The 24,096-nt window shown below is 36.8% G+C and overlaps 1 protein-coding gene across 2 annotated transcripts in view; it reads left to right on the top strand.

Moving 5' to 3' along the window:
- The window catches only part of LOC145662947 (uncharacterized), a 56,809-nt gene extending 48,182 nt beyond the window's left edge, over positions 1-8,627 (top strand). For both annotated transcript variants that reach the window (XM_081728995.1, XM_081728994.1), the window contains exon 8: positions 6,641-8,627. In XM_081728995.1, the coding sequence (XP_081585121.1) occupies positions 6,641-8,318 (1,678 nt within the window). In that variant the 3' untranslated portion in view covers positions 8,319-8,627. The remainder of the gene's footprint in view (positions 1-6,640) is intronic.
- Positions 8,628-24,096: the final 15,469 nt, after the last annotated feature.

Here is a 24,096-nt window from a genome sequence, read left to right as displayed (position 1 = left end):
GTAGCACCTTATCATGAGTAGTCTTTGCAGACTTCCTCTGAAAGAAACGGAACTTGATCTTGTTTCAACATCATTGAATTCCACTTACCCCATCTTCATTCCTCATAACAAAAATAGATCCATTAGTCCCAGTACTTTGATTTTGGTTCACAAACACACAGAAATATAGCCTTCAAACAAAACAGAATTTATTGTAATTAAACAATGAGGAGGAGACAGACTTTCCAGCACTCACTTGTATTCCTCATCCTCTAGACGTGTCCGACTCATCTTATTCATCTCGTTAGAGTATCTGTATGATATTCGATGACCGGTAGAAATTGAGACCTCATCGTTAAGGTAAATTCACCCGTTTATCGACATCAGTAATAATAATATATAAATATAGTAATAATAGAGTATAAATAAAGATCGCTCAAGAAACATTGAAAATTATTTGCTACAAATAGCGTATACATTCTCATAATTTGAAGATTGGATTAATATAGTACATTATCTTGCCCTTTTATAGTCGTTATAACAGGGAAAATGAAGCATTAACAGAAACTAATAAAGCGCGGTTTATATTTAAAAAGAAAAAAGAACAATATATGGCAGTATTTCTAATGTGAGACATTTGAAACACAGTGCTTCAATTATTTATCAGTAGCGAACCTATATATCACTCACACACTAATTACTTTCTATTGGTTGGTTAGAGTTTAGCGCTCCTTTCCAGCATCAAGGCTATATCAGATTCAAAGTTGAATCCGAACCACTGTAATACGTTCAAATTTCAAAGCTTTTCTACCAGGAATCGAACTCGGGTCTCCGTGTACAAAGGTACACGCTAACCACTAGACAGGCTGAGAGGACAATTACTTTCTGTTAAAAGTAAATGTAAGTTAATTAATTCTAACATTTTATAATATCAGGGTGACTGGTAATTCGACCTGAAACTTGAAATGGGTCATTTACAGCAAATTTGTCCCTATGAACTTCGGGGTCGGAAATGAGTGTACCGAAGCAATTTTCTTTTTTTTTTTCTTTTTGTTTGTTTTTGTTTTTTTAATTTGCCGACTTACAATCAAAAACATTAAATTGTGAATAAACTACTACACACTGATCACTAAATTGATACTTTTCTAATATTTTCTAATAACTAACGAATGAAGTACTACTGGCAAAAAAGGAACTAGCCAAAATTACCAGAAAGTCATACATGAATGGGCCATAAATCACAAATCGTATTATTTTTTAAACAACTCCTTTATATCAAATCGAATAAAAACAAAATGTTAGGACACTTGGCGTACAAATCACCAAAATGACTACCTCATTTCATAAGCTTTCCACAAAGGTACAAATATCAAGTTTCGAATGAGTTAGACAAGAAAGCAACACACAGCGCACTGTAGCACTAATTTGAATTTGATTCGTAAATTCACTTGAGCGTGAGAAAGTTGTCAGTGTAGAGAAATAAATGGGGAAAAGTTGCAAAGTAATTAATTGTAATGAAACAAATTGAAAATACATTTACAAATTACAAAACTTGTTCGAGTTGCCTCCCTTGATTGGGTATTCAAATACGCATTCTACGACATACTTCAATCACTGTCACTCAAGTTGAGATAATGTCTCTTATGTGCTGGATGGCTGTTAAGATCCCTTCTATCAACTCTTCTACGAATACTACAGGTTTGCGGTATGCAACATCTTTCATGTGACCCCAAATGTGGAAATTACAAGGCCATAGATCCGGACTTCGCGCCACCTCGGCCGACCCATCTCAGTGGATAATTGTTACCCAGCTACTATTGCACGCCTCGGTAAAAATGCACTGGGAAGCCGTTGCTAGTAATCCATGTCTCTTGTGGCTAGCGTTATATGCTCCAGCGGCATGCCATACGTGATGCAGTTTTAAGTTCTGCGGCAGATAGAAAAGCGTGGCTTTTTTATGTTTTTATAAGCTGCGACACTTTTTTTCTAATAGCTGACTAATTAAGTATTACTGTAAACAGCTACCATACTTTGCACGAAACAGTTACATGGATTCGAAAATTTGTGGAGGTGGCCGCATACTATGCCCAGCGCGAAGTCCAGATTTAGCACTATGCATCTTCTACATTTGGGATCACATGAAGAATCTGGTATACTAACACCAGTAGCATCCGTAGAAGAGTTAAGAGAGAGGATCTTGGCAGCCGCCCAGCACATAAATACACGTTCTCATTGCGAGTGACAGTGGTTGAAATACGTAGTAGGCTGCGTACTTTCATATGCAACCAAGGGGGCAATTCGAACTACATTTGTAATTTGTAAGTTTATTATTGATTTGTTTCATTAAACTTGATTACTTTGCGTATTTTCCCCATTTATTTCTACATTCACAACTTTCTCGTGTTCTAGGAATTTGCGAATCAAATTCAAACTAATGCTACAGCGCTTTGTGTGTGTTGTTTTTCTGTCTTAAATTTCTCGGAACTTGACAATATTGTACCTTGGGAAAAGCTTATGAAATGATGTGTCATTTTAGCTAATTTGTATACCAAGTGTCCTAACACTTTTTTTTTTTTTTTAAATTCCATTTGATATAAACGAGTTGTTTTTAAAATAATATCACGATTTGCGATTTTTGACCCGTTCATGTCTGACACTCTGATGATTTCGGGCATGTTCTTTTTTGACAGTAGTACTTCATTCGTGAACCATTGGAAACGTATCAATTTAGTGGTCAGAGTGGAGTAGTTTGGCCACAATTTGTTGTTTTTGGTTATAACGGCAAGTCTTTTAGAGTTCCAAATTAGTTGTAGAATAACCCCTTTTCAAGAATAGGTCGAATTGCCAGTCACCCTGTGTGGTCCTGGGAGAAATGGTAATATTTTAGGAAATACTGTAGTAATATAGATGATTTAAAAAAAAAAATGTGTATGAACATGGATCCTCCTCAGTAACTTCACTTGCAAAGACATTGCCACATATTGCATGACGTTGGAAAGCCCATTTCATCACTTTTCAAATACGCTAAGTCTCTTCAGTAAAATAAGTACAGGGTGAACAATAAGCAACATAAAAGCAAAAAAATTCACAACCTATAACCCTCATCCCGTTGAGAATAGGACTCGTTCAAATGAGCTTTTCCTGGTTAGAGTCACCCATATTACCATTTCTCAAGAAAATTCAAACATCAGTATTGAAACATGGGTAACGCCAGTAGCTCGGCAGATATCAATCCTGTGCGCAGGCAAGAAAATAAGAAGGAAAATCAATGTCCAAATGATACAATGGTCCAAGAAACTGAAACGAAATGTTGGTTGATTTCATTTAAGTTCCTGACAGCTACAGTACTGGAAAGATATGCAGTTAGTCAATTTTCTATATGATCTTTCCGCACTGAGTCCAGTACTCACAGACAAGCAAAGCCAAGCAAATTAAAGCATGCTAATAACTGTGACAACCCATGATGTTATGAACGAAAACCGATGAGAGCGCCAACTCCTTGCGACGAAGTCGAAAGTTGATTAGTTCTTTCGCCGTGTAGATGATCGGTACAAATTTCAACAGCGCATATAGGAAAGATACTTGTATGTATTCTAGTCTGCAACCATTCTTTTATGTTTATTATTAAGACATTCACGTGTCTGAGATCAAGTAAGATAGTGACCAATGCACTCTTAAAAAGTTATAAAGAATAATGGTTTATCAAGTGTAGAATTTTGTGATGAAGTTGACCGTTGATATTTCAGTATAACTAACAATGCAATCATTGTTTGTAAGATTGTGATTTGAAATCGTATGAATTCTTTTTAATTTGAGTTATTGCTCTCTTACATGTTAATAACCCTAGGTCATACATTGTAGTATGATGATAAAATATCCGAACCAGTATGTAATTAAAAATTAATCCATTATATAGGCTAAAATAATAGTATCATTAACTCTTAAATTTTAATTTCTGTTTAACTGAAAGATCGTCCAAAGATAAGACATATGAGTCGATAGATCACAGTGAGCTAAACAAAATAACATTGTTGAAGGTAAATTATCATGCTTAACTTTCGAGAAAATCGAGGAAAACAAACTTTTTTTTTTTTTTTTTTTTTTTTTTTTGCGCTAAAGAGTTATGTCACTCAATGCCAATAATAATTGATAGTTTTTATTTCTTGGAGAAATGTTTACTTATGTACTGTACGAGGGGCAGTCAAAAAGTTCCCGGAATTTTGTTGCAGCTCTCTTTATTACCACAATATAAGTACACATTTACTTAATCGCCTTCAAAGGAGGTACCTTCGGAAAACGCACACTTGCTCCACCGCTCCTGCCAGTATTGGAAACATCGATAAAAGTTTTTTGATATCATCCGAAATTCAGCCGGTGTGTGGGTTTCGATCTCTTCTACGGTGACGAAACGAGTACCTCTGAGGCCCATTTTTGGCTGTGAAAAGAACCAAAAATCCGATTGTCTTAAACTGTTTTTAAGGTTATTAAAAGTATCTGAAGCAGATTTCCTCACTTTGCTGATGAACTTGATGTTTGCGTGTTGTTGCTCGAACTGCAACATTGTGCATAACTGATCACCACACACACTTCCGTTCAGCTACACTACTCGTACTCTGTTTGTTATGACCTGTTCATACTTGTCAGATACATGATTAGGCAACCTAAGGACTGTACTGTACAAGATTCACTGTGATTACATGTCAAATATCGAAACTGCCACATTCCGGAAACTTTTTGACAGCTTCTCGTATATATATAACAATATACTATAAATTAACAGGCTGTATCTATTATTAACATAATAATAGTTACAATGTTACAGGTGAATCTGTTATAATGGGATCTGTGTGACATACCTCTTTAGGTACATACTATTTATCAAAGAATTTGAGTTTTAGTGTGTTATAATAGTAATATACTCAATAATCCCTTAAATTACTAATAATATTTTCATTTTTCATAGATGTTTATATAAGTTATATCAAGAATAGGAGAAGCATTGTATGAGAGTCTCTCCCATAATTATAGTGTATACTGAAAACTTGTTAAACCTACAATCCTTTCGTTATGAAATCGTACAGTAATAATAAACAATAAAGGCACTTTGTCAAGGGGTCTTTTTCAATTTTAGAACTCTTGCACTAAAAGTGCAAAATGTGTTTATAATGTGATTCGACCTTCATGTGAGTCACTTAACCGAATGAACAAGCCCATAGAATAAGTGGTCGAAACCACACAGGAAATGTCTTACAGACACAATCAACAAAGTACTAAGTGTACCACGTATCTCTAGCAATTAGTTTAAAATGCGTCAGTCGCTATTCTTAAATAAATATCCACAATGGCAGTAATATAATACTCAAGAAGACTACCTCAATGCCGAGTTCTTTCAATGTACTGACCTGCGTTTTAGTTTTTTTCTTTTTTTTTTTTTTCGACGTCAGACGAGTAAACAAATCAATACTTCCCCTCATTGTATTAAGAATATCATTCATCATGGCAACAGTGAACGTCTAGAGCTCTTGAAACGTGTCTATTTCCTCTGTGTTCTAAGCGAAAACACGAAAAGTATTCTCAAATCACTGAACAACTATTAATACATGACTTCTCCATATCGATCAAAATATCACACAGCCCAAGTATGCACAATACAATTTATTGAAACAATTTATTCTAAATTAATGAATTCCAAATTTGTTCTGTGTAAAATGTACTGCAGAAGTTGTATTGTGAATTCTACAGTTAAGTATATAAGAAATTGTAAACTTCAGTATGCAAAGGATGTGCTGTAAACATTCAGCATTCAATTACAACAGATAATACGCAAATTACATAAGACAATGTCACGAGATGTTATACATATTTATAAAGAGCGTAAGGTACTGTATTTAAATTAAACTTACCTCCATGTTCCTGATAAACCAGTGGTTTGGGTTTCAGTTTCGTATTCGGAAGACTTAACAGCTTCAACTATTTAACAGAACAAGGCTTCTACTTTACCTTGTTTTGGTAACATTTACATCTTTATAGATATGTATAACATCTCATGAAATAAACGTTTTATCATAATCAGAGAAAATTTGTCAACACGTTTTCTTGTTGTCAACATTAAAACCAGTAAAAACGTATTGATAATTTTTCGCTAGTTACGTTTGTTCCACAAGATGTTATATGCATTTATAAAAATATAAATATTACCAATACAGGATAAAGTTGAGGCTTTGTTCTGTTGAATAGTAGAACCGTTAAGCCTTCCGAATTATTCAGAAACTTAAGCTCAAACTACACTGTTATCATGAACATGAAGGTAAGTAAGTTAAATTTAACATGCAAATTTTTGTAAACACAAAAGTGATAATATATTCGAGATTTTTGATATGTTCACTCAATTATCATATACCGTACGACTGAAATCATTCTTTTAAAAGTTTCTAGAACTTCAGTCGAAAGTTATGTAACCTAATATAAACAGACTTCTCAAAGGGCATAATCGTGGGACGTTACACTCAATGGTTTCATTATTATTGTTATTTTGAAAACTTTATAAATGAGTAAGAAAACGATTTAGAAAACGGTAATAAAATTGCTTACTTGATTCAAATAATTTGTCATGTGAGAGTGTGTAAGAGAGAAATGATATTTTTTTGCTTTCTACTTGCAGATCGAATAACAACAATTGTGCGGAAAGTATTGTAAAGAACCAAATAAATAACTCGACAAACACAAATATTCAACAAACTGCTAGTGGAGTACAAGATAAGGTGGATACATGTCAAAATTTGTGTGTTACTGAATCTCAACAATTTGTAGGTATCCAATGCGATATGTGTTTGCTCGCATTTACAGATATGAACGAATTCGATAAACACATGGAACGGTACATGAAGAAAACCAAGTTTAACTGTCAGTTTTGTTACCAAAGTTTCGACACAGGAATAGAACTTGTTATTCACAAAACAGTTACTCACGCAGATTATCTTCTAGCCTGTGAAGACTGTGTTCAGTACAAAAATAATGCGAAGGCTGTTGAAAGTACGAATTTAATTGAGGAGAGCAAAACAAACGATAAGTCATATCCCTGTACGTTATGTGGACTATTGAATGACTCGTACACGAAGCTTCAGCGCCATTGTTGGCAACATCTACCAAAGAGTGTGACTTGTAACAGATGTGGTAAAAAATTTCCATCGTTGTTCAAGTATAAGCAGCACAGAAAATCGCTTTGTTACGTACCGAAAGAAATTAATAGTACATTCACAAGGCAGGTAACTATGTGTGAGACATGTGGTAAAAAGTGTACAGAGTCAACTTTATACAGACATAAAAGATATTACTGTCAAGTAGCTCCAATGAAGTGTACAACATGTGGTAAAACATTTAGAACAAAGCCTTCCTTCTTATGGCACATGAAGAAACGTTGTTCTACAAATGAAATCTATATGTGTACTATTTGTGGTTTAAATTTTAAAAAGAAATCTGAGCTTAAAAAGCATGAAGTGCACCATGCACAGCAAAGTTTTACTTGCGAACTGTGTGACAAAATATTTTCTTCCATTCAAGAACGAAATCGACATAAAAAATCTCACAAATTGCGAGAAGAAAAAATATATAAATGTTCGATTTGTGAAAAGCCTTTTAGGAACAAATTCAAGGCGGAGCAACATGCATTAACACACTCACATGAAAGGCAATATATGTGTCATAAATGTGGTCAGAGCTTTAAAGTTGTTGCACAGCTATATACTCATCTAAAGCTGAAACACGAACGAAAGCCTCGTCGTGGTTGTGCATATTGTGGCAAAAGATTCGAATCTTCATTTGAACAAAGACTTCATGAGCGAACATGTGAACACGGTAAAAACATTCAGTATATAGAATATGTGAAAACCACAGAAAAAGGAAAAACGACTATAGTATTTGCGTGTAAGTTTTGTGGTCGAAGACTTACGACGAAAACAAGTGCAATAGACCATGTCCGAATACATACGGGCGATAAACCCTATAAATGTAGTGTCTGTGGTAAAGCATTTCATAGTTATCCAAAATTGTTCCAACACAAACTCATTCATGGCCCAAATAAACGATTTACGTGTGATGTATGTGGGAAAAAGTTTTCAAGAAAAAGTTACTTGAATAATCATATTAGAATACATACAAAAGAGAAGCCGTTTCCTTGCTCTTATTGTGATAGAATGTTTAGTCAAAAAGGCGATATGAAGCTTCATGAGCGAAGACACACAGGGAATTATCCCTATTATTGTTTACAATGCGGTAAAGGATTCATGCGACGGAACCTTTTCAATAAGCACAATAAATTACATTCAACGGTAAAAGTTTGAATCTGAAATTGATCTCAGAATTCTTCAAATTTACTTCTGATATTCATTTCAGGTTTGTTTTATCATAGATGATTTTATATCAAGTCAACAGATTACAATGAATTAATTGTATAATTGCAATGAATTGATTGTATATTTGCAATGAATTAATTGTGTGTTACAGTGAATTAATTGTGTGTGTGTTTGAATTTTTAATTATAAAAACATAATAAATGAATTGAAATAACTAGCAGGAAGCTTCCAGGGTGGCACTAAGGAATATAAGATGTACTTTATAAACAAACGCAGTAAAGATGTGTAATTTATGCAGTGTATTTGTATTTATTGGATATGACACATTGTGAACTTATATAATGTTTGTCCGAGAAGTAGTAGGACTGATTTTTTTCCCCGCCAAAACGTGGTAAAGGAGGGGTTGTTACTTGCTCTGGTTGGGTGGTGGTGGGTCTTAGCTACCAGCGCACCAGTCGCCAGTCGTCTCCAAGCCTTCACGGAATGTAGATCGAATTTAAGGTGAACCTTTTCAAGGTGCCTTGTCATCTTCACAATAAATCGTTTGTGGAGCAGCTTTATGGTGAAGTTTTGCATCAAACTGGGTAAAACTGCGAGTGAGACCCACGACATGATCAAGAGTGCTTATGGAAGTGATGCCATGAGTCGATCAAATGTTTTTGAATGGCAGAAATTGTTTCCGGAGGGAAGAGATCAAGTTGAAGATGATCAACGATTAGGACGCCCTTTAACGGCAAAAAGTGACAAAAACTTACTTAAAGTGCGAAATCTTTAGAACTCTCACCGCAGATTGTGTGGATGATACCAGAACAATTAAACTTGCCAAAAACTATTGTGCACAAAATTGTGACCGACAACTTCAGAATGAGAAACGTTTGTGCAAAATTGGTGCCGAAGGTGTTAACCGATTAACAAAAACAAAGACATCTTGTGATTTGTCAAGAACTTCGTGACTGTTCCGTGACGATCCAAATTTTCTCGACAACGTCTTCACCGGAGACGAATCGTGGCTTTTGAGTACGACCCCTCGACAAAGCTCTGAATGGAACATCCCCGCCTCACCTCGCCCCAAAAAAGCCCACATGAGCAAGTCGAAAATGAAATAATCTTTGATGTTGATAATCTTTTTTGACTGCAAAGGAGTGGTTCATAGAGAGTTTGTCCCGCCTGGTCAGACTGTGAATGCTGCATTCTACCTGGAAGTACCTGAAAGACTCAGAAAACGAGTCGCCCACGTCCGTCCAGCATCGCTCCTGTAGACTTCTTCCTCTTACCCCGACTGAAAATGGTCATGAAAGGGCGGGACCAGGGCTCGGTCCAGGCCATTCAAGAGGCCGTAACGAGGGAGCTGAAGAGCATTCCAGTTTCTGCGTTCCAGGAAGCCTTCGGTGATTGGCAGAGCCGCTGGAAACACTGTGTTGATACAGAACAGGCATATTTTGTAAACTATTAAGTCATTGTGTTAAAAATGTGATTTTTTTTAATAAGTCCTACTACTTTCCAGACAAACCCTATATATATAAATGTAATAAATTTTACACTGTTACTTCTATACAATAGGAAACGTTCATTACAACATCAATACGACTGATAGCCGGAAAAATGTTTCTCTTGTTTTTGAAGGATCCTTAGACTTACAAAATTTATACTGTGGCAATGCAGACATGCTGTGTATCTTTTTGTTTTGCGGCGCACGATCAGAATCGTGCATGTGCAAAAGGAAACAATAATGCGTGGCCGACATTCATGGTAAGTTGAGATATTGTTCATGTGGCAGTTGTGCTTTGTTCAAGGAAGAACAGAACATTGTGTGTCCGACCGTCATAGAAATGTTTTACAAACCCAAACAGAAGAAACTGTGGGTTGTTGTATGAATCGTAAATGAGATTTACGAATTCCTAACCAGCTGGAGGAAAAGTTGTTCTGTCATCATATCGGAAAGTTTGCGTGTAGATGTAGTTATTACTGAAATCTTTGCCTGTCATATGTTAGCTCATAAAATCATCCATGACATCTTGCAGTACCATAAAGTGTTATCACGGGAGTAAGCCTCCATTCTTTTATGTAACGGAGATGAGAACTGGGTCAATCAGTGCCCCAGCCATGCCTCGATGGTGTGTAAGCATAATATGGCAGCCCCGATTAAAAAAAAAAAAAAAAAAAAAAAAAAAAAAAAAAAAAAAAACAGTTCTCATCCTACGTGACAGCAATTGTTAACCATCTTTCAGATGTCAGGTGGGAGCGCGTAAGCTTCATCTTTGTAGTCCTGACCTGTGTCCGAGCTAGTACCACTTAAAAATAGACTAAAAGAACATGTTAGTGAAGGCAAAGTTCCTATACACACATTCCCCTGTACCCAGGATATGCGATTTTACGAAATTATGAAGCGATGGAACCAGTTCAATAACAGTGTGGACCCTGGAAAAAATATTGGAATAATTCTTTTTGTTTTCATACTATTATCTCGGTCTTGAATGGAACGCACTGGAACTGGGAGACTAGGGAAGCTTATTTTCCGACTAGTCTTCATATATGATAATCTGCTGAGTGAAGGCAGATTGAAGGCTGAGTGAGGAACGTGTTAGTGAAGGTAAAGTGCCTGTACACACATTCCCCTGCACCCAGGATATGCGATTTTACGAAATTATGAAGCGATGAAACTAGTTCAATATCAGTGTGAACCCTGGAAAAAATATTGGAATAATTCTTTTTGTTTTCATACTATTATCTCGGTCTTGAATGGAACTCACTAGAACTGGGAGACTAGGGAAGCTTATTTTCCGACTAGTCTTCATATATGATAATCTGCTGTCCCAGTATTTGAATCAGCTTGTGATACCAATAAGATGACTCATAGATATTCTTCAATATATGTTATTGTTATCCAGTTTCCACAAATTAAAAATTGAATCTGTCCAAACTATATTGTATTGTCATATAATAAATCTGCACATAATAATGCATAAGGTTTTTTTTTTTAAATATAAAAACAAAGTATTGGAAACGTATTTTTAGTGTATATTTTCGTACACGGAAGGTGAGAATAGTAATAAAAAATGACAACATATGGTCAAGGTTAGTTATGTGAATAGGAAAACAAACTTTCCCATCAAGAGCAACAACAGCCAGTTGACTTCTTTGTAAGCTTCTCGGCCCGTTGCTTTTTTCAAAACATCAACATATCTGATGACGAACGTATGGACTTCCCAGAAAATAAAATAGCAGCACACTTATTGAAAAACAATTTTTTTGGATTTTTCTGCGTGATACGTCACGAAATTGAAGAATATAAAAAGCACGGGCAAGAGACATGGAGCATGACAATTCACATCAACGAATCATACGCTCTGGATCGAATCACCAGTAACCGCAATGGAGTTTGGAACGCTTGCCGTGTAAGTATCCTCTCTTTTCCTATAGTATACCTTCTCCAACTTTGGGGAGGAGCTTCAGCAAAACTCTGCCATCTGGCATGCATGAAGAGAAAGAGTCATTCGTCATTGTGGGTATAAGTCTTCTGTGACAAGCGACCCACTGTACATTACATTTTTAAAGATTTATTTTTATATTATTGTAAATTCAGTCATAATAAATTGTAGTTTAAATGGGGCTTTATGTTTTCATTTCAAGCCCTGATACTTAATTTAAATGGGTTTAAGTTGCAGTGCACAGCCTAACTTTTAGGGAATACAGTTTACTTATTTACAATGTACTACGTCTGCATATTTTAATATTTTAGTATAAACTGAAACCATTCTTCAATTTAAGTAAAATGCTCTAGGCTCTCGTGTTAACAGTATAAAAACTTTTAAGTAAAACATATGCTCAAGAACTCGTAACCCCTAACATTTGCATATGAACATTTCCATTATTAAAAACCTTATTTCAATAATCCTTATTTTATCTAGTACAGCATCCAACTATTTTCATTCTAATCCTACTCATCTGTTGTATAGGATATAAACAGAAATTTCCCAGAAATTTTCGATAGTTTCAGAAATCACATTAATCGATAGTACATTCTTGCAATCAGAAAGAAACGGAATTGTAAAAAGTAAACTATTAAAATGAATTTGTTTGTGGTAATATTCTGTTGCTATATTGTTACTAAAGAATTACGTTTTTAATAACATTAAGTGACGTTATTCCACAGTGACTGCATTTACTTAATTAGTTTCAGTTTCGTGTGGTTCTCTCGAGAGGTAAGGAGGCTCGGAATGGTGCTTGGTGTATTGGCATAAAAGACGTGGAATTAACGTGCCAATAATATGTCATAGTCAGAAGATAGACTGTGGTAGCTAAGTGGTAGAGCGCTGATCTCGGGTTCGATCCCAGCTTCCGCCAAGTGGATTTTGTAGTAACAAACAACGTGTGCTTGGGTTTTCTTGGGGTTCTCGTGTTTTCCCCTCACTTTCGTCATTCTACCACTATCATCTATTTGGTGCATAATCGTCAGTCATTAAATTAAAAAAAGAAGAAGAGAAAGTGTTTGGGTAGGTTATGATTTATGATTATGTTGAAAATGTAATTGACAGCTGGCATCATGGCAGATCGATCATGCAAAGGAGTATTATCCGCATATGTGGAATAACAGTTCTAGTAAACTTATATAGTTGACCATAAGCAGCTATTGTAGCATATGAATTAATTGTTTGCAGAGAGTTATATTACAAGTATAAGACTGTGAAGGTCCCTTATTAATAAATATATATATGCAACTTTTAGAGGACAAACTTTGTCATATCCTTTCCCATTTAGCCGCTAGAGGCGTTGTTACAGACTTGTATCTGACTACCCGTAGCAGGCCTTTATCTCAGCTAATAATGTACATAGAACCGTCAAACAAACAATTGAACTACCAAATCGTATGTGTACACGTCAATAACAATAGTAGCGACACCAGTGGCGTATCGTGAATATCTCCAACGGGGGTCATTTGCAAAATTTGACATGGAAACAGGGGTTGGTTGTGCCTCCATTCAAACAAGCACACAATGGGAGAAACGTCGAGAGGAAACACGTTGTCATATTTCTTCCTCTGTGGCAGCAACACGGTCGGATTATGAAGTCAAAGTCAGATGATGCGAGGGTTTCTGCATGCGGAACCAAAGGGAAGAGTAAATACTGGTCTGAAACGAACGGGACGTACAATTGTACATACACGGAATCACACCGTGTAAATGGCGACAACAATGGCGTCAGCAAGAGACCTCAACGGGGGGGAGGGTACATACTGTAATAGTAAGCAGAGGTACATTTGCTGCTGTTGAATGAAGCTCTAAATAGGGAACCAATGACATACGCAATATATGAAGAGAGTAGTTTCCGTATGGCTGCTACAGAAGCGCAGTGGATGGGAGAACTATGATGAGGGACAATATACGATGCTATAACAAAACGGAAGAAGAAACTGTTGGTTGCAACGAAGAAAGACGAACCGAATGTGCTGTTGCCAAAGTATGAAACAAAACATGGGGACAGAAAGCTGAGGCGTTGCAATCAAGCTATTGGAGAAAGATGAGTAAAGAGCTAAAGAATCAGCTTACCTTCTGCGGAGTGTAGTCGACGCCCCCTGGCTTTCACAAATGTTCAAATTGATGTCCCCGAACAGCAATACAGGGATTTATTCGCTGTACGTAATTGTGAGCAACAGCTTCCAACTCGGCCACGTTGATGGTCCGGAATGCGGTCTTGCATGTTGCGAATTGTAGTTGGTCGGTTGACATACACAAGATCCTTAATTGGACCCCAGAAAAAATAGTTCATACAAGTAAGGTCGGGCGACCGCGGAGGAAATTGTGGATTGAAACCTCTTCCGATCCAGCGTTGCGGAAATAGAACATTTAGCTCTTCCCTACACATGGCAGCATTATGGGCTGGACAGCCATCTAATTGAAACCACAGCGTCTGACGTATATGGAGCGGCACGTTTTCCAATAGCGGCTGTAGATGGTGTCGCAAGAAATCACGAAACATCGCACTTGTTAAATGACCAGCAACAAACCAAGGCCCAATGACCTGAGTCCCTACAATGCCACCCCACACATTAATGCACTATCGGTGTTGCCGATTGACTTCTCTCATCCAGTGAGGGTTCTCCGCTGCCCAGTAATGTGCATTGTCGAGATTCACGTTGCCATCACTGCAGAATGTCGCTTCATCAGTCCATAAAATGAAGCGAATGAAATTCGGATGTTCTCTCACGCGATTGGCCACCCAGTTGCAGAACAGAAGTCGTAAATTACAGTCCGCATCACTTAGTTCTTGATGCAGAGAGAGATGGTACGGGTGAGAATGTGATTTCCACAGAATACGCAGGATACTACCTTGACTGATACCACGATCTCGTGCGATCTGCCGCGAAGATACATGAGGATTTACTGCCATAGCGGCAAGTACATCAATGGCAACGTCTTCATTTTGTACGATTCTTCTCCGGACACCATAGTATCCACGCATGTTGCCTGTCTGCCGCAATCGTGCTGCTAATCTCCGCAGCAGAGTGTGGGAAATAGCTTGTCGCTGTGGATAGCGTTCAACGTATAATCGAGCTGCAGCTCTACAATTTTCCCGGCATTCCCCTAAAATCACGAGCATTTGGAATGCCTCCAAATTCGTATACCACATGAATGTTATTTACTACCGACACTTCCTACTACAATCACTCAAACATAAACACAATCAAAGAGGTTTCACTGCTTGTGGAAGTTTCGTATTCATCCCGTTACGAGCTTGTAATGCACAGGAGTAGTAGAACTCAATGCACGACACCGTGTTAGCTACTGGATCATGTACGTGTTAGCTACTGGATCTACAAGAGTACTACCACACAATCACTGGCAACGATAAAGAAGTGTGCTGTTCGAAAGAACGACAAACAAGCCCACAACACATGCTCCCGGATTTGGGAGATATTTCATATTGTACGTACGCACACAAGATACATCGCGCGTCCACGTCATTGTGGGTCTGGGCTATCCTTGGCTTAGGCCCCGAGTTAATCCTGCAAAGGCGTCGGCGGTTCTTTGCGAGGTCATGGTTTGCACGTACCCTCCCGGCATTCGCCTGGTGTGACTGGGGACACCCTCGCATGATCTGACTTTCCCTAGTAATGCGAACGTGTTGCTGCCACAGAAGAAGAAATATGACAACGTGTTTCCTCTCGACGTTTCTCCCATTGTGCGCTTGTTTCAATGGAGGCACAACCAACCCCTGTTTCCATGTCAAATTTTGCAGATGACCCCCGTTGGAGATATTCACGATAAGGCCACTGGTGTCGCTACTATTGTTATTGACGTCTACACATACGATTTGGTAGTTCAGTTGTTTGACGGCTCTATGTACATTATTAGCTGAGATAAAGGCCTGCTACGGGTAGTCAGATACAAGTCTGCAACAACGCCTCTAGCGGCTAAATGGGAAAGGATATGACAAAGTTTGTCCTCTAAAAGTTGCATGACATTTAATGTCCTTTCGGACGATTCCAATAGTTATACCACTTTCCATTTCAAATTTTGAAGTTGCTCCCCGTTGGAGGTATTCACGAGACGCCACTGGTCTCGCTACTATTTTTATTGCATTATACACATACGATTTGGTAATACAATTTTTTGTTTGAAGGCTCTACGTGCAGTATTAGCTGCGATATAGGCCTGGTACGTTCTTATTGAATCACCCTATATATATATATTGTTACAGAATGTTCATTAGACAGATTGAATCCATATATTCGGATGCAAAGTTTCCTTATTAACTCGCTTGTCACATTTTAAGTATGTGTTCCCAAATATTGTGTGGTTGTTGTGTATTTTGTTATTACTTCTTATTTCCGTAAATTCGATCTGGACTGAATATACAGTCTCAGGAAATAATGGAAGTTCAATTAAATGACAACAGCAATACTATTAATGACTCAAAGGATGGGAAAACAACTTACTGACACTAATATACGACAAATGTATAGTCAAAATATATAAGTTTAAAATTCATGAATAGAACATCATCAAACTATACATAATAAATAATGTACGTCATCTAGTACCATATGTCTTTCTTAAATGATAGAGGATATTGGAAAGAAATATCTTATGACTACGAATAGAAAACTTTAATTAGAAATTCGAGGGATTAATAACTTCCACACTATCGGTAGAAATTCAAAGTCACTTTTAAATTCACCTCAGACGCCAAGAGTTTTCTAATAAATCTAATTCTGACACCCAAGACACGAATGCTTATATACAAAATCACGTACGTCTTTTTTCTACTGGTATGCTCATGGGTAGCTTGAAAAATATTTATATCAGATAAAAAGAATACTTACTGCAAGAATTATACTGACATTTATCATGCAATGCCTTCCAGCTGATTTGGCAATCATACAATGCGCTGGGGTATTGCTGGCGATTTGGTTACACGATTAGAACTTACAAAACTATATTCAAACTATGCAAAGTATATGGTATACATCATATGAATGCAGTAATGAAATAAAATGCTTCAATTGCGGATTACTCTCTGTGATGAGGTAGACGAAAAAAAAATTACGGCAACTAGCATCGCAACATCTCTTTAAACGAAGACAATACTCTCATTTGTAAACTAGCTAATCAAAAAACAAATTCTTCATTGTTCAGCGAGGTTACAGGTACATGAGTAAGCCCCTACTTTTGCTAGACACAATACTACATTAGAAATCAATTGAAGGGTAAGTGGAAAAAAGAAGGAATGTCTCAAAACATTTTCGAGAAAACGGCGTTTTAATATTGAAAACCACGTAAAAAGAATAGGGTTAGTTAAAATCTTTTGCCCCTTTTTACATGAACATTTCTACATCTACGCATGCATGACATATACAGTAAAATAGTGCCAAGAGTCACTAACAGATAGGACAAAGCACCCGATAAAGCACATACATGGACATTCCTTATTTTTTCCCTTTACCCTTCAATTGCAAACGTCACACGTTCAGAAAAAAAGACGAATAAACAGGAAAATAAGGAAGCGAAGGAGAAATTTAAATGAAAAATATACAGTTTTATATCTGCATCGTCTTCAAGTGAACTATCATTGAATTCAACTTTAGTAGTTCCAAATCTCAATTATCATATAGTAATTATACTGGTTAATAATGCACCACAGTCACAAAATGTACCAGACGCCATATACCTCATACAAAGGAAAATCAAAAATAAATTCTAGTCTTTCTATACAGCAAACGGAAATAGTGGTTGCAACTAATCACGGTGGAGATTTTACCAGGAACTCAATTAATGTGAAAATGGAATGAAGAAATCAGCATGTCGATTCAGTTTCACGAATATTGCTAAATCTTTATCTTGAATCTCTTTCCTACTAATTTTTCCTAGTTCTCAATTAAGCATCTAACAGCCACAAAGGAATTGTTTGCGAACACTGTAGTCTCATTAAATTGCGATTACTGTAAAAAGCCTCTGTAACAAATTGCATTACAACTGAACACAATAACAACATACAAGTTTTTTTTCACTTATTAGCTTATTATATAATTTTATGGAGGAAAAAAATTCAAGGAAATTTTTCTTAGAATGGAACAGCCAAAGTATCTAAATACCTACTTAAAAATAGGAATTATGGAACACAGTCATGAAGACGATATGAAAGACTAACCACTTATAACAGGTTAAAAAAAAAAAAAATATCAGGCTTCCATGGAAGACAGTAGTCACTATAAAAATCTTCCAGATGTAGGCATAGGAAGTACCAAGCTACTGCTTTTCTGTCATGTTTGTTGAAAATATTCAAAGTTATAGCGGTTTCTGAAATATCAACAATTACTACCCAAAAGCATAATATCAGAAAAATAAGTTCAACTTCAGATGCAATTAGAGCATTTTCCTAGACATGAGAACTTTTCAATGGAGAAAAAATTTTAATAGTGTTAGTATAGATTTCCAAAGTGCGTATGATTCGATCAATTTGGACATATCCATCTCTAAATTACATAGGATAAAACTCCTGCTTCCTTTATTAGTAACATTATAATTCAAAATGTTATTATCAATAATATATATATATATATATATATATATATATATATATATATATATATATATATATATATATCGGGTGTTGCAAAATAAGTGATACAACTCTTGTAAGGTGACTCCTGACACTGAGACAAGAAAAAAAGTTCTTTTGAACTTTCGGCTATCGGACATAGTTTCAGATCTACAAGGTGCCGAAAGCGTGGGAAAATGACTTTCGGACGCCAATAGTTCGGAAACTATCCAACTTAAAGAGGGCGGGTAAAAAATTCAGTGAAGAAGTCATACCTGCTGTATTGAATTTTAAATGTTTCACAATCCTACCATGCACGCGCAAGGGATTCCCTAAAGAACATAGGGTGTCCCGAATAATTTGCCAAATGAAATTTGGTATAAATGGATATGAATTGATAGGGTTTTTACCAGGTAACAATAATTCGTTTGTATTAAGTCGATATCTGGAACAAATACAAAATGGCGGACATCTTCATGGCCGTTGTGTGTGGTTGCATAATCGCCAGATACGGATGCTGGCCATCAGTCACGTTCTGAGTATTAAGTGTAACGAATTTGTACTCAAATGATCTAGAAAGACATCTGGAGTGTCGGTAGAGCACAACAGATGAAGCAGGGTGATTCACATGTGTGGAAACACGTAACGAAAAATGCCCAGAGATGCACTCATACTCAGTAAAGGTGGTTTCAAAGCGTCGGAAATGTAAGGATTAGCGTTAAGAACATGAATGCCATTGTCAATTCACTAATAATACTTCATCAATCCGATGCAATATGATATGCACGGTTGCACACCAATAAGGATGCAACAACTGAGACAAAGTTGAAATTGTGCAAGGGGACTCACTAAGAAACTGGGTAAACTCAGGGAATGTCAGTAGTGGGATCGCATGATCGATATTGAAATGTTGCCAATGTGCGTGTTGATATCGACACGTAGCTAATGGACAAATGTCAACATGTCCCACTACTGCTGGGACACCGTTCCACGTACGAGATATAGGAAAATAACTACTCAGGTCTTGAATCTAAGGTCGTGGGCTTTCAGTAGAATTGAAAACCGCGACCACGCAAGCGAAAGCGAAAGCGAGCGCTCTAGCCCTGAGGCTTCGACGGAGCCTAACTTTTTCTGTATTCATTTCTTTGAGGATTACCCACTTTGTTTAGCAAGTGCTCTTGTACAGCGGGGGACACTTCTAAATGGTACAGCCATATGGAGATTTACGGCTAAGGTGTACCATTTAGAAGTGTCCCCCGCTGTACAACCTCCGACATGCTTGTGTGTTTCATTTTGTTACTCCTACTGCACAGTTGTAAACAATCAGAGCTTTAAGGTTGGTGTAAAGCGATAAGTTTTGTCAATAGGTGTCACTACAGTCTTCGTATCTCTCTCTTGTATTTTTTTACCTTTCACGAAACTTTACAATTTTTCTTACAAATTTCAACCTAGAGACTTCAATTTTTTTTAGAAAAGAAACTTCATATCCTATCAAATACAACAGTCTACGCCGATTTTTTATTTATAATTTTCTTCATTGTTGAAATAGTTATATTGTTAAAGGTTTGGATATACATTTAAACAATTCAGCCATTTCAACAATTAAGAAAATTCTAAATGAAAAGTCGGCACAGACTGTTGTATTTCATAGAGTATGAAGTTCCTTCTCTAAAAACATTGAAGTCTCTAGGCTGAAATTTGTAAAGGAAATTGTGAATTTTTGTGAAAGGTAAAAAATACACGAGAAAGATACGAAGACTGTAGTAACACCTATCGGCAAAACTTGTCCCTTTAAACCAACCATAAGACGTTTCTTCCTATTTCTCGTGTCGTTTTATTTTCGATATGTAAGGTGTTCCAGCAGTAGTGTTACATGTGCCAAATTGGTTCATTTTCGTCTTGCTTTGGCATGTGCACTGTGTGTAAGATACGAATTTTTGGAGGTATTTTCTTATATTTCGAGTACGTTGTGTTCCAGAAGACGTGGGACATGATACAAGTTTGTTATATTCTCGCTCTACCAGAATTTGATCAATGGGTTAAGAGATATCTTTTCATATGTGTCGAGTGTGGGACAATGTCCCAAACAAAGAGGGACATTGATACAATCGGGTTTTAGTTACGTTCTACCAAAAAGTGTACCAGATGTAATAGCAGAATGTACAATGTTATTTTCCTAATTTTTGCACGTGGGACGGTGTCTCAACAGTGGTGGGACATGTTGACATTTGTCCATTAGCTACATGTTGATATCAACACACATTGGCCACATTTCAATATCGATCATGCGATCCCACTACTGACATTCCTTGAGTTTACCCAGTTTCTTAGTGAGTCCCCTTGCACAATTTCAACTTTGCCTCAGCTGTTGCATCCTTATTGGTTTGCAACCGTGCATATCATATTGCATCGGATTGATGAAATAATATTGGTGAATTGACAACGACTTTCATGTTCTTGATGCTATTCCTTACATTTCCGACGCTTTGAAACCACCTTTACTGAGTATGAGTGCATCTCTGGGCATTTTTCGTTACGTGTTTCCACACATGTGAATCACCCTGCTTCATCTGTTGTGCTCTACCGACACTCCAGGTGTCTTTCTAGAGCATTTGAGTACAAATTCGTTACACTTAATACTCAGAACGTCACTGTTGACCAGCATCCGTACCTGGCGATTATGCAACCACACACAGCGGGCATGAAGGTGTCCGCTATTTTGTATTTGTTCCAGATATCGACTTAATACAAACGAATTATTGTTACCTGGTAAAAACCCTATCAATTCGTATCCATTTAGACCAATTTTTATTTGGCAGATTATTCGGGACTACCTACGTTCCTTTGGGGAATCCCTTGCGCGTGCATAGTAGGATTGTGAAACATCCAAAATTCAATACAGCAGGTATGACTTCTTCAGTGAATTTTTTACCCGCCCTCCTTACGTTTGATAGTTTCCGAACTATTGGCGTCCGAAAGTCATTTTCCCACGCTTTCGGCACCTTGTAGATTTGAAACTATGTCTGACAGCCGAAAGTTGAAGAGAACTTTTTTTCTTATCTCAGTGTCAGGAGTCACCTTAGAAGAGTTGTAACACTTATTTTGCAACACCCGATATATAAAGGTAAACCATCCTTTCAGTGCTCCTAAAATGAGACCTTCAGACGATAATCATACCTAGCCTGGACTTTATAATTTTATTTTTAGCCAATATTTCCAGTACTTCCCGCGAGTACTCTTCGTTGGGCTAGGCTTATGCTGGTTTTCACATAGTTTCGTTTATGCAACATTAGTGGTGAAAAAATGTTAGATTTTTCAATATATCATAATTTGTTAGTCAAATCCTAAATCAAACCCTATTCAATATTTTTTGGTATCTATCTTGTGTTCTGTGTTCCATGTCTTCCAACACTACGTACGTTTAGTCTTGAATGTACAGTCTGCAGCAAAACACCTGCAACATCATGCTTCGAATACTGAACAGAAGGTTGTATGGAAGAACAGATGAAGAAGCTGAAGAGAAACAGATCAGGTTTTAGGAGAAGTAATGGCACAAGAGATACAACCAGCTTATTAAGAGTAGTCGGTAAAAGGTTCACAGAAAAAGATAAAGAGATGTATGTTGTATTTATTGATTTAGAAAGGCATTTGACCAGGTAACCCAGAAACTGTTGATGAGAGTTCTTAGAGAACTCTTTCAAAAGAAGGTTGGGTTGGAATGGAAAGATCGAAGACTCACAATAATAATAAACTTCTAAATGAACCGACAAGTGAGTGTTGGAATAGGAAAATGACAGAAGTACGATTGGAAGGGGAGTTCGACAGGGATGCTGTCTCTCGCGGATGTTATTTAATATCTGTTCAGAAGAGATAATGAAGAACCTACATAATGAAGACCGTAGTTCGGTAGGGGGTAGAATGATTCAATGTACGGTTTGTAGATATGATGCTTGTTGCGAAGTCCGAAAAGAAAATCAAGATGTAAGAAACCTTAAGGTAGAGCTGTGATGAAAACGAAAGGAATGGTGATTGAAACAAAGCGGTCGGTGTCAAATATAGAGGTAGGAAGGGAGAAAATAGAACAGGCTACTAGTTTCCGATACCTGGGTAGTATTACAGGGTTCCCACTTATGTTGCGAACACGAATTCCCTGATCAGGTTTTTTTCAACTTTTCATGTGATTCCCTGACCTTTCCAGGTTTTTCAAATCCGGTATTATGGCGTGAAGTGCGAATGTGAAACAAAATCAAGGGTAGGAATGACGACAGAAGCATTTAGAAGGGAAAGAATTATATTTCGTGGCACATTAAAATGCAGTTTAGAGAAAGACTCATAAAATGTTTCGTATAGATTGTTACTCTAAATGGGACAGAAACATGAACATTAAGCAAAAGCAATTAAAAAAGGTAAGAAGTCTTCGAAATGTAGATGTGGAGAATAGATAGAATTAGCTAAATTGAACGGAAAACAAATGAGGTGTTAGAAATAGTGGGAGAGAAAAGGACAATTTTAGATGTAACTGAAAGAAAGAAGAGAAACTGTGTGGGACATTAGCTGAGAAGGAACTGTATCCTGAGAGACATGCTAGACGAAGTAGTGGCAGGGAAGAGATTAGCAGAGGAGACTATAGTTGATGGATACTATCAAAACAGAAAAATCGTAAGTGAAGACAAAAGGATTAGCTGAAGACTGTGGTACATTGAAGCTTCTCAGTTGCGGTAAGTGACCTGCCAATAATGGCAGAATACTTATGATAATATTTTGTGGTCTTTGTCATCTTGACGTTCAGTATTGTCGATAAGCACACACAATCACCGTTCGGTATTGCCGGATCATATTGCAAAAAGGAGCTTCCTTTCTGACAGAGACTTGAGATGAGCGTTCTTTCTCTAATTAAATTCCATGCTTACTTGAATTTATATCTTGTTTAAAATGTATTCTCTGATCGGCCCACTTTAATTTGAATCAAACAATTCTTATATGAATGGTTGTAAATTTCATCTTGAAGGCTACTAATGATTTTCTTGAAAGTCGTTATCTTATCATTTGCGAGTTCGGAAAATCGATTTTTCTAAGTTCTGACCTTGAGAACCTAAAATTTCCGAGGCAAAAGTCAAAGAGTTGCTTGTATTGCAAATAATTCTTTTTATAACCCTTATCTTTTAGCAGACAAAGAACTCTTGTTTTCAGTAATAGATTAATTTTGGTAAAAGATAACCTTGGATTTGTTTTGAGTAATAGATTAATTTTAGTAAAAGATAAACATGTTCGCTTAAAATGTGGCACAATAACAAAATGCAATAATAAAATTTTAAAAAATCCATTGTGTGTTTCAGATTTATATATTTACAATCATTAAATGTATTTTTTAACATTTAAAAAGTGGGGAATTATGGTAGAAACCGTCATAGCATCGATTAATTACTCTACATTGGTGTCTAGCGGAGGCTCATCCACTGCATTACAGCTGTGTACCGTTTACCAACGGTTGTTAGTTTTACCCTCTGACAGAGAGGATACAAAGAAGTTTTGTATGATTTCTAAACAGATTTCACGTTTCACGATTGTGTTAACTTGGTCGCTCTGAACCCTTTCATGTTTCCTGATTTTGCGCAATTACACGACAATTTTGTTATACAGAGTTGATCGAATATGCGTCTGTATGATGTATTGTTATAGTTTATCCAGACTTAAGAGTGTACTGTTGTTCTTATGGGAACAGCGATAC

Source organism: Thermobia domestica, chromosome 10 (genome assembly GCF_964235325.1).
Source record: "Thermobia domestica chromosome 10, izTheDome1.hap1.1, whole genome shotgun sequence".
Lineage (NCBI taxonomy): Eukaryota > Metazoa > Arthropoda > Insecta > Zygentoma > Lepismatidae > Thermobia > Thermobia domestica.
This window is presented reverse-complemented; position numbering and strand designations above follow the sequence as displayed.